Source organism: Typopeltis vanoorti, chromosome 10 (assembly GCF_054136105.1).
Source record: "Typopeltis vanoorti isolate ZY-2024b chromosome 10, IOZ_Tvanoo_1.0, whole genome shotgun sequence".
NCBI classification, from domain to species: domain Eukaryota; kingdom Metazoa; phylum Arthropoda; class Arachnida; order Uropygi; family Thelyphonidae; genus Typopeltis; species Typopeltis vanoorti.
The window spans coordinates 94,065,020-94,078,597 of record NC_143558.1 but is presented as its reverse complement, the minus strand read 5'-3'; the positions used below and the strand labels follow the sequence as shown (position 1 = coordinate 94,078,597).

Below are 13,578 nucleotides of genomic sequence, written 5' to 3'. Positions count from 1 at the left end.
TACAGCATAGTTTCTGTATGAGGGGACATGTGATTCATTAATTAGTGTTTTTATCCCAGTTGTCTCTAATTGCACTATTTGTTAAGAAATATATTACACAGACTCCTCATACCTTATTCACTGGCATAATAAAAGTACTTGTTTTTATTGCCTCTGCAACAATATAGTGGCTGTTAGGGAGGGCGTGTTGTTTACCACTGCAAGCGAGTTACTATCTCCCCACATGAACTTGTTTAAGCGTTTTTTCATGTGTGAAGTATATGCGAAACTTTTATTGGTAACAGAAAACTAGTTCGGATGACAGTGATAATATAAAACGAGTTTTGATATGTATATAAAAATCAATATCAACAGTCCCTGATTACGAACACGTGATGAAAGGGACAGGAAGATTTGGAGCTTCCCTGGAGAGTATTCGAAGTAAATACAATTAACCACTGCTTTGAAATGAAACATACGAATAAGCAATATTTACTAATATTCATTAAACGCCAAAATACGCAGGAAACAAAAAAGTTTGTGAACCAACACCAATGTGTGAATGTTTCCATTAAAATATAAAAAATAACAAAAAAAGAAATAATAAATAATAAAAGTTAAATACGTTTCTTTTGAAATAAAAAAAATCTACTTAGTCTTAAAACGTTTTAAATTTGTTTTCATTATTTCACCTCCCCCCCCTCAACAAAACCTACGGCCCCCAAGGGGACCGCGGCCCACAGTTTGGGAAGCGCTGTGTTAGAGCACAAAAGGGTAGGGTGAAAGAAATCATTGCAGTGGCTAAAACAAATGATTTAAAAGGAGAAAAGTATGGCATGAGAGAGAGAGAGAGGACCGAAAGAATTACTGAAAGTAGCAAAAGAAAAGAATAAGATAGTGAGTCTCTTGCCATGGTATGGCAAAGTAGAGTGAGAAACAGGGCCATAATATCGAATAACTCAGTGTATCAGTTATGCAACAGGAGTGGTGCGGAGTGAGTATGATGGCCGAAAGGACCCATACAGAGGACAGTTTGCATCTGAATGGATTTCATTTTCAGAGACTAGAAAAAGTGTTGTTGAATGAGGTGAAAGTGGATGTGCAGAATCAGGGAAACTGGAGCTTTTAGTGAGGGGGGGGGGGGTGTAAGCTGGTGAGTGGATATGCAGACATCAGAGAGGCAGTTGAGTGTAAGAATGTGTATAATATGCCTAAGTGAGTATCACTGGTAACAAACCAGAATGGGATAGTAAGTATAAATCAGGATTGGCAAAAAGTGCAAAAGCCTAAATATTTTTTCACTTTTTTTTTGCATTTTTTTTGCACCTGGTATACTAATGCCAGGAACGTTCAGAACACTTGGGAGCAATTTTTGCAATTAGTTGCTCATCCTGATCAAAGGTTATTGGCATTAGTGAGACATGGCTAACAGAAAATAATGTAATTAGAATGTGAAGGGTATAGAGCTCAGGGAGGATAGAGAGAAAAGAATGGAGGAAGGAGTGTTATTGATGATAGCTGATGAACAGCAAGCACAGAGTAGAAGTTCAACTACAGGCCAATGAAATATAACACCTATTGAATAACATGTATAAGAAATGCAATTTGGTCTCACTATTTCATCCACCATGGCCAGTCGAGACGTTAATTAATCCATCAATTGATGTGTGTTAAGTGAATACAATAAACAATAGGAATAATTATAATTCATTCATCAGTTAGCATAAATTAAAAAAAAAATTGTGTATAATCTATATCAGAGAATAAAATCATCAAAGTTATTATAAAAATCAATTGCTTAAATTTTTATTTAATGTCTAAACATTTGATTGAGCTACTTTTTCACAAAAAAATTAAGTAAAGATGTTCGAATAGTTGCTGGACTTTTTCATCCTGTCATGCAATTTGTAATAGCTCACGACTGCTTTATCAAGATTTCAGTGGACTTCGAAGCTTTGTTCCATATCAGGATCAGCATCAAACGAAATTTCTTTAGCATACTTGATGTGATTGAAATCTAGTTCAAGTTCTATTGCAGTTAGCTTCTTAGTCATAATAATATTCTCTTCCTGTTTGCGCCATTTATCTTCTTCAAATGCACGCGGTTCTTCTAGTTGAAAGAGATCATCAATCTGCTTAACTGTTCTGAATGGGAATTGAGCAAGTTTCTCACATCTTCATTATCCAGTTCACTAAATCCAAGTTCTTTTCCAATTGTGCTGATTTCTTTAATAATGTTATCAGCTAGGTTATTAAAACCAATGAAATCATTTGCACAGTGAGGTAAGACCTTCTGCCACATGGTTCCTTTATTACTACAGCTTTCTTTATCAGTCTTTCTCTTTTTCGATATCAGGGGTTGAATATAATAAAGCCTTATAGATATCTAAATTAAAAAGAAATTAAAAGAAAAGTGATTGAGCAAGAGAACAGAGATTGCACGTGCACTTGTAATGATAGCTTTGAGTCAACTGCCGAGTGTCACCAGCCACCGCCCTCTGCACTGCCCACTGGCTGTTTCATTGAAAAGTGCTGCTGCTCGCTGCAGATTGGCAACAAAAAATTTCACGTAACTTAAAAAAATCGCGTTAACTGATTAATCACTCACTTAAAACGGGGAAATAGTATCATTTCACTCTCTCACACTAACTGATTATCGTGCATATCGAATTCGTGTTAAGTGAGGTTTTCCTGTATACAGTTGGATGCTGCTGTAGACAAGGGGATGGAAAAGATGATAGAGACAGTATGCATCAGCAAATAGACTCAATGAGTGGACAGGTAATTATTTTGGGTGATTTCAACTATGGGAGCATAGATTGGTAGGAAGGAAATGGAATTTATACAGTTACAGGGATAATTATCTGGGACAGCACGTGATGGAATATACTAGGGTTTCAAGAGTGTTCGATCTAGTAATCGCATCTGAAAATTTGTCTATAATGAATATGGTCTTGATGTGATGTGGCTAAATGTGTGGAATTTTCAGTTAAGACGAGGTATACTTCTAATTTTTTAGGAAATGATAATGTAAACTAAATTATTAATTACAAAAACTTTAATACATACCTATATTTCAGCTATGTTACGTTGCCATCTTCAGGGATCACAAAACAATATGTGCATGCAGGCACTCACACCGAGCAAATGAAGCTGAAGAAAGGCAACTGAAGTTGGTTCTAGAATCCTAAAAAGTGCCCCCCCCCCCCCTTAGTGTGCTAAATTGGTTTGCCTTGGCCATTGGGCTGATGATCCTAGAATGTATGCTTCCCAAATTTGGGGCAGTCTCAAGCTCCAAATTTGTTGAGGTTTGGGAAGTTTTTCAGAACCGAGGCTGATTCAAAGAATAATCTTTCATACTTGCTGCAGTGTAATAAAGTGGCCTTCTTCCAGCATATTTTGTGATGGGCATCAAATTGATGGTCAGTAAGTCCCGCGTGATGGAACTGAATGTATTCCTCATGTTCAGATATCCTGATATTGACTGTTTGTGGCCATAGTAGGACCGTTTGCAACTGCAAGGGATCTGGTATACCTCAGTCTAGGGCAGTGATGGCGAACCTATGACACGTGTGTCAGCACTGACACACTTGAGGGTTTCAGGTGATACACCTTGGATGTTGAAAAATATTAGTATTCTGATGAAAAAACTAATTTCAGTAATTTCAGTTTATTAAATTAATTGCATAATATGAATTCATAGATTATATATCAATGTCCTATTAAATAAATAGCCTAATATGATATGTATAAGTCACCATCTATGATTAAGTAGTTAAATTTATAATGCATGTATGCAAGTGGCACATCAACAACGTCAATATTTAAAAAAAAAAAAAAAAAAAAAAAAAAAGATGTTTGACACACCTGGGTAAAAAGGTTTGCCATCACTGGTGTATTGGAAGTGGTTGGCCTTTGGTGGAGCAGATAAGAGATGCCAATTTCTTATGTGGTTTTTAACTGCAAGGGACCTGGTATACTCCGTAGTCTAGGGGAAGTGGCTGGCCATGTGAGGTCATATTTTCTTTAGGATTTTTGTTAATTTTTCGGATGTACCCCGGATATATGGAATGGTGATAGATTTAGAGTAATCTTTTCTATGAGGGAGGGAGGAGGGGGGTTGTGGTTAACTGGTTTTAATATTTTTTTGGAGGATTTGTAGCCATTGTCTAAGAAGTGTTAAGGATATGGTTAAGTTGAGTGCTTAGGGCATTGTTATCTGAACTGATTAATTTTGCCCTGTTATATAGGATTTTTATAATCCCATATTGTTGGGAGGAGAGGTAGTGTGACTGCTGGTGAATTTATCTACCTGTATGTGTAGGTTTTCTGTAAACAGAGAAAGCCAGGGATTCATCAGACTGGCATGTAATCAGAGTGTCCAGGAAAGGGAGACTATTGTTGTTTTCCTTTTCCAAGGTAAACTGGATTGTTGATTGTTTAATGTGTTGAGAAATTTTGGAGTGTATCCAGGCCATGTGTCCAAATGGCAAACACATCACCCAAAAACCCACAGCCAAACAGTGGGTTTATGGGGGAGCAGAGTTTGTCTTTTTCTTCAAAGGTCTCCATAAAGAAGTTGGCCATAGGTAGAAAGAGTGGAGAACCCATGGCTGTACTCTCTGTTTGTAGAATTTTCCTTGCCAAACAAAATATACTGAGTTCATGGTGAACTGAAACAAGGCTGAGATATCAGGAGGAAATTTGGCTTGAATGCGTTCTAATATTGAACTCAATAATATAAGTTTTGCATATCTGGAAAAGCATGTGGCCAAGAGGTGGGGGGGGCTATTCAAAAAATTAAAATTATTTAGTGTAAACAAGACATATTGAGCAATATATCATCTATATTTAAATGTTAATCGAACAGTTAGAATTGAAGGAGATACAAGGAAGATAGTCTGATGTAAAATTAAGACAAGGGTGTGCATGGTAGGATTCCTTAGTTAATTTGAATAACTATTGTAACATGTCTGGCATGAAAATCAGCTATAGAAAGATAAACAGGAGCATTGTGAAAATGTCATATACATCCTAATTTGGAAACTTGTAGAATGGATAAAACATTTTGGGTACAATTTTTCATGAAGATGGCAAAGTAAATGTGGAATAGGAACAGGATTAGTAAACTGGTATGGTAGGCAGATAAATGAATAAACTCATATGGAATAAGAGAAAAATTGATTAAAACACTTTCTTTATAGCTGTATATAAGAAATTGCTTAAATCAGTTTTAAGTTATGGATCTAGAACTAATACAGTTGATCAAAGGCAGACAACAGATGAGTATTCTGAGAAAAACCAGAAAATGAATAGATGGTATTTAACACAAGAATATTTTAATATTTGCCAAATATTTCAGGTCTGAAACTAACAGACTATCTTCAGTGGCTACATAGGAACAGTTTTTTAACAAGGTGGAATACCAACAATTGATCATTCAAAAGTAGAACGAGCCACGTGATGTTACATTGCTAAGCATTAAAGAAAGGAAAAAATTTCATCAGAGTGATGGTTAAATTATAGGTATTAATTCACAATTTCATATAATAATCTTAATTTATAAATAACATTAGACTAATGTAGGAATAAAAAGTCTCAATTAAAAAAAATAATAAATAATATTTTAATGTGTTATCCTGGTTAAACTTTCCCATATTTTCAGTAAGGATATACAGTCATGACGCCCTAACTTGAATCATATTCATATCAAAAATATGGGAAAGTTTAATCCAGATAACACATTAAATTTTTTTTTTTTAATTGAGACTTTTAATTCCTACATTAGTGTAATATTATTTATAAATTAAGATTATTATATGAAATTGTGAATTAATACCTATAATTTAACCATCACTCTGAAATTTTTTTCCTCTCTTTAATGTGAAAGTAATTTCACACGGCTCATTCTACTTTTGAATGATCAATTGTTGGTATTCTATCTTGTTAAAAACTGTTCCTATGTAGCCACTAAAGATAGTCTGTTAGTTTCAGACTGAAATATTTGCCAGATATTAAAATATTGTGTTAATGTGTCTATAATTCCTGAATAAATGGTATAGCAGAATCATATTGAAAATGAAGATTTTAGATAGGAACTTGAGATTGTTAGTGATCACGAATGCGTGAGCAGAGCTATCACATCCTATTTTGTATACCCAGGTATACAGAATAGGATGTGATAGGTTAGCAAACCAAGTGTTTAATGCCAGGAAAGACCCAGAGATCAAGATCTAAGTAGACCGATACAGTTAGAGGTGCCTTTGAAGACCAAAATATAAGATCTTACAATATTAGATTTCTCATAATTAACAGACTATTTGAAGAAAAATTTTCAATATGAAGTTAGCAATGATGTAACCTGTTCATGCAGTTTTATCATATATCTTGTATATTTCTTGAGATTATACAGGGTGTTCGGGATAAATTTGACAGTTTCGTAAGGAAAAAGAAAATCTTCTTTGTATCTATTAAATTTAATGAATTGACAAAAAAACATTACAGGCAGAGTTAATTACAATACTATCAACAAGATTTACTCAAAATAACCACCATTAGCATCGATCACAGCTTCAATTCTGCTTCGGAACCTCGAACAAGCTGATGCTACAGTCTCCCTGGGAAGGGCCGCAAAAACTGTTTTAATTTTATCCATTAACTGGGCTTTTGTATTACTGGAAGTGCGATTGGTGTCTTTTTCAACTGCGCCCCATACAAAATAATCCATGGGGTTAAGGTCTGGGGAGTTTGGAGGCCAAACATTTGGACTGGTGAAGTCGTAGAAATTTTCAGACAACCATTTTTGACTTTTCCCAGAGGTGTGGCAAGGGGCCGAATCCTGCTGCCATACATACGGCCTACCATTGGCTACCCTTGTTATCCAGGGCTTGACTACAGTTAGCAACTCCACGAACAAAGCCCGAATTCCAATGCCAGGGTTCTTCAACACCTGTTCCTGCAGATTTGCGAGGAATTCTGCTGTACGAACGCAATCAGATCGTCTTCTAGGGATCTTTCTTCTTGCTACATCCTCGTAGTCACCATTGCAAGTCTCTAGTTCATGCCTGATTGTTTTTACTGTATTCAGGGAGCATTGGGCAGCAGTCGTAATATCCTTATTTTGATGGCGGGCACAAATCATCATGATACAAGTTATTCTCTTCCATGATTCAGGTGGGTTCCAGCTATCCATCCTTTCTGACATCTTGTATATGAATGAAGAAGGGTCCAAACTTTTAAATGAAGAGAAGTGTGTGTTAATACATGTAACTTACGGAAAAATATAATTAATTATAAATATGTCAAATTTATCCCGAACACCCTGTATATAATTTTGATGATGACAATCAGTATTTCTTGTTTGTTACATGAAATAGAAAATGTTACAAAGAAAGAAAAAAAGAAACAAAAAAAATCATCTGAAGTTAATTCAAATATAAAAACATTTTAATGCATAAATAATACTTTTATTTCATTTACAGAATTTTTTTAAATACTGTGTGCTTATAAGTAAGTGGACATCTGCTAGATAAGTTATTTCAACTGGTAAACAAATATTAATGGGGATTTTGTTAATTGTGTAGAGCACTTGTAGATAAGTAAAGATTATTGCTGACTAGGAAAAGATTCTGGTTGTAAATATTAAGACTTTTGTTTGAAGTATTGTTCGAATTTTCTGATTCACGATATAGTCAATGTTGCATTTTTAACAGATTTAATAGCATCATAGATACATGTTGAAATCTCTTAATTTAGTTCTCGATTCTGCTTACATTAGTTTGTCAAGTTTGAAACCTCTGTGGCTGTTAATAATTTATATGAGAGTACAATTAATTTTGGACTCTGGATTATATGCTGACAACAGAATTATGCATTTGTATTTTATATTAGACTTCCCGAGAACTGAAAGTTTCTGGAGCAGTGGGATCTTGTATTTCTATGAATGTGAAGAGTGGAAGTGTATCAGATACAGAAGTGGGTATGGGAGGAACATGCCAGTGGAAGTTCTGTGGAATTACTCCTACTAGTACTACAGGAATTTTCTTTGAAGTGGTTAATCAAGTAAGTTTGTTTCTGCATTTGATTGTTTCAACGAAATCTGAAAGTTACAAAACAACTCTAAATACATGCAGGAATATTATTTTACAAAAAATGTTCTGGTTATGTGATTTAGGAAGCAAGTCTTACTTTTATTAAACATGAGTAATAATTTTTCTTGTTTAATGTTAGATTATTCCTTTTCAGAAATTTTATTTTTGCTTATATATATTGTTTTGATTTTGAGCATCAACAAATATCCCACTGTTCTGCTGACAGCAACAATTCAAATTGCTGCAAATCCCAAAGGTTGCTATACTCTCAATATACATGTATTTTTCTTTATATCAACATCACACATGAGACTGCAAAAACGTTTAGTATATGAGCATACATTGTGTGGATATATAGTTAAGAACAGTGGTTCCCAAAGTATAATTTAATAATTTGAATTAGAATAAAAACTTAACTTAATTTTACACATACTTAAGTTGAATTATATGTAAAATGGATGATAAACGAGTTCTGTCACCTGGTGTGAAACTACCACCCTGTTCACTGGATGCCTGAAGGAGTTTGTAAAAGTGCAGTTTGGTCTCAGATCAGAATTATCTAGTTGACCCAGGATATTAAAAAAATAAATAAATTTTAAAAACTTATAAATTTATTATGATTTTTGGGGGTTGATAAAAGTATAAACTATTTTATATAAAGGAGGCAGATAGAAAGGTATAACGGATTCAATTCAGTGTGATATCTTGCTAATAATACTACCTAAATGACGCTAGGATGTATAATGGAAACTACTCTCCTGGAATGTTATTCTCTATCCCCCCCCCCCCATGGCCTTTTGTCCACCTATCATATCAGCATTTTGGTCATTTACAACCTCCTAAATCTCACTGATTAAGATGAGAACTTGTTGGTATTACAAGAAGACTGTCAAAGTCATGAGTCCTGTGTGTTATTGTCTGTTAATTGTGTGCGTTCCTCGACTGTTGGCTCTGTTTTGAAGGAATGGAAACTAAGTTTCTGGAAGGAAAAACACTACCATCACCATATTGAGACCACCTAACTGGCTTTCAACTGAAAAAGTTCTTATCAAGTTCCTCATGTGCTGCACAAGGTTCAGACACAGCTCTTATAACTTAAGAACGAATGGCTCCTGGTCCCAGCAACAGCGCTACAGAGAGTCTTTTTCATTTAATTTCTTTCTAAATACACAGGGTTTCAAATTTAAGCTGAATACAGTATTTAAAATAATAACAAAAGGAGCTCTTGATGCTGCTGAATCCAATTTGCAAAATCCCTTGGGAGTGCTAGAACGATCCAGGTGGGTGGTAGTGGCCTCATGAGCAAAAGGGGGTGTTGAAGTACGGGGGCAGTGAAAGCATAAAGGACAAAAATTAGGTGCTGAAAAAAAAATTATCAAAAATTTTCATGATATAACATGTGTAATGTAAGTAAAGGTCGTAATGGTTGCTTTATTTTCCAAGGAAATATACAAAATGCAAGTTACAGTTGATCAGTGTTGAAGTCCGAAAAGTCTTAACAATCAAAGTGTTGGCGGGCATGCACTTTCAAGTGATTGGGATTTTGCAAGTTCAGTACGCATCAGCAGGAACATATGCATGTCATGACTTGTTCACTGTATAATACTATAAATACATGAGACGTGTGAAATCAGTTTCAGATTGTTTCTGAATTGTGTGACAAGCAGTTAGCAATTTGATGTGGTGCATATTCGATACCTAGTCAATATTTTACTTACATGGATTACACACAAAGCTAATTATTGTTTTTCCAATAAAACAGTAATTTTTGTGAGTATTTTTTTTTATACCTTTCCTTGTAAAAATAATTTGGTTTATGTAAGTGAGAAACTGCATTCTAGCAATTTTGTAAATTTAACTTTTTATACAGATGGCTGAACCAAGAAGAAATGTAGAGGAATATTGAATATTTGAAATATGACTTTATTCAGTCGCCTACAAACAAAACATTACCAATGTGCATGGTTTGCTAAAAAGTTTTTTCAAATGAATCTATGAAACCTTCAAGACTAGAAGAACATTTGACAAAAGTTCATGCTGATAAAAAAAAAGATAAGGATTTATCGTATTTTCAAGCACTTAAAGAAAAATTTTTGAAACATCCAACATTGGCGGATATGTTTTCAGCATTATCCAAACTAGATGATGATGGGTTGTGCCGCCTCTTACAACATTTCATTACTGATTGATAAATCAGGCCTGTTTTTTGTAAAGAGGGCAGTTAGCCAAGCTAAATAAGTTTGCAAACCACTGGTTAAGAAGAAACCATATAACCCACACATCCTTTTATGAACATCTTTGGGACAATAGTGTGAGGATGACTTTTCCAAAAAACAACAAGATAAGTGGAATAAAAGAGGAAGATGAGAAGTTGATTTGGTAAGACTGAAGCTCAACTGTGCAGGGATGTTGAACAGTAGCTGCTCCTGTTTTCTCTACACCCTTAGAAGAGAGTGGATGATTGTTAATAACTAGTTCAGTGGAGTAGCACCCATGAAAATACCTGTAGAAAAGGCATAAAGCGAACATTTGTGAGAAGGTGGTTGGAGTAAGTATAGAAAAAAGATCATATGTTAACCAGATTGTTCTCTTTTGGAATACTTCAAGCATTGCCTAGAGAGTCTTTCATGCCCTACTCAAAAAAATAAGGTAAAAATTGTATTCTTGCTTGGATGCATTTCATGTGTTTGTTCCAGGAAAGGCTAGAAGTGTTAAGTCAGCAAAAAACACCTTGCCTTATCTTACCTGTGAATATGTGTATTATCAGATATAGAGAAGTGACATCACTGTTATGAGAAGTAAAGCAGAACTGTGTTTTGGTAACATTTGAAGTTCACATGGTTGTCTTCACTCCACTGAAGAACAACAAAGATGTTAAGATTTAAGTCTTTGATTATGGGAGTTTTCATTAAACAAAGAAAATAAAAGTGTATGTTATCAGCAAAATCATTGATAAGATTAGTGAGAATGTGCATATATCTCAGTTATGTACTTTCAAGTACATAACTGAGATATCTGGTATTGGTGAGGGAATTTGTAGAAGGAAACCAGCTGTTACGACAATTAGTGAATGACCAAATAAGAAATTGGTGACTCATTTGCAAAGGATGGAACATAAATGATACTATGGTAGCTTGATATCCTAATATTGCAGGTTTGTATACCAGACTCGATCCTATGCATTGAGAATGCCAAGAGTAACTACATAAGATTTCTCCAAACATTTCTGTGGCTTTTGTCTAAAGGTGGTTGAGATTGACTAGGATATATCTACTGTCTTATTTTCAAACTTCAAAAATCTCTACTAGATGCATAATGAAACACAAATTTGTTTCTGTATCTATATTTGTTTCCTTAAAATTCGAACTGCTGATCCAATTTTCATGCGATTTTCTTTTATATGTATCAGAAAGCGCTGATTTGGTTTTAGAAAGTAGTTTCACGAGGGTGGGTGTTTTTTTATTTTTTTGGAAAAGGGGGCAGTAAGCCAAATAAGTTTGGGAACCACTGGATAAGAAGAAACTATATGCCCACATCCTTGGGAAAATAGTGTGAAGTTAGTGAAGTTGGTTGTCAGTGGCCTTCCTATTGTTTTGAAGAGGATCAAGAGAAGGGCAGTGGTACGTTTGACTTTTACCTCATTTTTTGGAATGGGATGAAATATAGGCTTGCTTCTGTGAAATATAGGCTGTGCTTTGGGTAGATATCAGATAAGTAGAAAAACTTGGATTGGCGTTAATTCTGGAGCAGAAATTTTTAGCTCCAGAATTAATATCCATTTGGGGACCAGATGAATTGTTGGAATCCAAATTGTAAAGAATTCTGTATATTATTTCTGGGAAAACTCCCATGTTATTCCTCTTAATAAACTATTATAATTATGGCTATTTAGCCTGCTTCAGTTTAGGAGTGCCCCTGTTTAAATGTCATTGGCTATTTACTCATGGATTCTTAGGGCATTGTGGGTGTAAATTTACCAAAAAGTATATGTAGCATAAGAAATAGAAATTTACACATACCTTTTTCTGGGTGTTGCGGCTTTTCCTCTTTCTGCGATGTCGAAAAACTACTGAGTGTGTGTGGGGGGGAGGAAGGCAATTTGGGAGAATTAAGTTTGGGAATTTAGAAAAACCCGGGTTTTTTTTCGTAATATATATAAACATATATATTATATTATATAGGGTGGAGGAAAAGGTGAAAGGGTTGATTTTTTAAAATAGGGAGGGGGAAGGAGAAAGGTGGTTGATGGGGTGTGGTCCGTTTCGACTATTCTTGGTCGTCATCTGAACACATTGGGAAAGTGGATGCTATGTCAGGTCGGGTAGGTGCTTCTGCTTTTGAAGTGTTTGTGTTGTCGCCTATTGGTCGGGGTTGTGACCTCAATTTTATGTTGTGAAGCTTCCAAACCGCGGAGATTATGTAGGGCCTGTGTACGTTGATAGAGTTCGCGTCACACTTTATAGCTATTGTTTCCGATATTCATTACTCATAACCTCCCCCCAACCCCCCCCCCCCCTCGATCACAAAACACCTTTAAAAATAGCCTTCACCTAACGCACATACCAACACAAGCATATGTCATGGTCGCACGTCACATGTTCAATGAATGCATACACTTTACAAAAAGTACATACCAAAAAACCATCCTAAAATACACCGCTCAAAAAATACACATAACTTTCCTCAAAAAATGCCTCGATCACAACATCACACCAAAATTCGCAACAGTACGCGGCAACAACACGATTCGCGGAAACAAAAAAATTTGTTACCGAGCATCCCGTGCCCTCATAAAACAAGCCATAAACAACAGATTTAAAAAGAAACAACAAGCATATTCATACATTCACAAACAAAAAATAGATTAAAAAAGCTACTAACCACAAACGAATGGGCAGTCTTTTGGGATAATACCCAATCTCACATCAACGACTACACGCTATTATTAGAAGATCGACATGCAAAGAAATGATATGCACTAACAAACACCCAATACAACAATCGCGTTGCTTCCAACCCTTCTGATATTCCTTCCTTAGAACCAACAAAAAACAATTCCATCATCAATCTATCGAACCACAACCTCACGCCCGGCGAAATCACCATCATGAACAAAGGATTAAACTTTGGTGTTTCCCCAAAATACATACAAATCAGAGACAACGTTACCGAAATGCAAGCGAAATTAGAATATGACCCTAACAAAGAAACAATTTTCCACAAAATTAACAACATCATAAACAGTAAAATAATAATTAAACCAAACATCACCCCCAGCTTACAAAAAGCCCTTTTATCCCTAAAGAAGAACTCGAACATTATTATCAATAAAGCTGACAAAGGGGACGCCGTAGTCATCACAAACCAAACCGATTACCACAACAAGATAACAGCCATCTTAACCGACCCATACACCTACCGAAAAAAAATACAAATTGACCCCACCCCGACCTCATAAAACAAATCAACAATACCCTACACATCCTAAAAAATGAAAATAAAATTGACA

General features: G+C 35.2%; 1 protein-coding gene across 4 annotated transcripts in view; it reads left to right on the top strand.

Annotated features, from left to right (window-relative positions):
• Positions 1-13,578, top strand: part of Sec23 (transport protein Sec23) — a 410,761-nt gene that overhangs the window by 297,689 nt on the left and 99,494 nt on the right. For all 4 annotated transcript variants that reach the window (XM_090398784.1, XM_090398783.1, XM_090398782.1 and 1 more), the window contains exon 12: positions 7,870-8,040. In XM_090398784.1, coding sequence (XP_090254910.1) covers positions 7,870-8,040 — 171 coding nt within the window. The remainder of the gene's footprint in view (positions 1-7,869; positions 8,041-13,578) is intronic.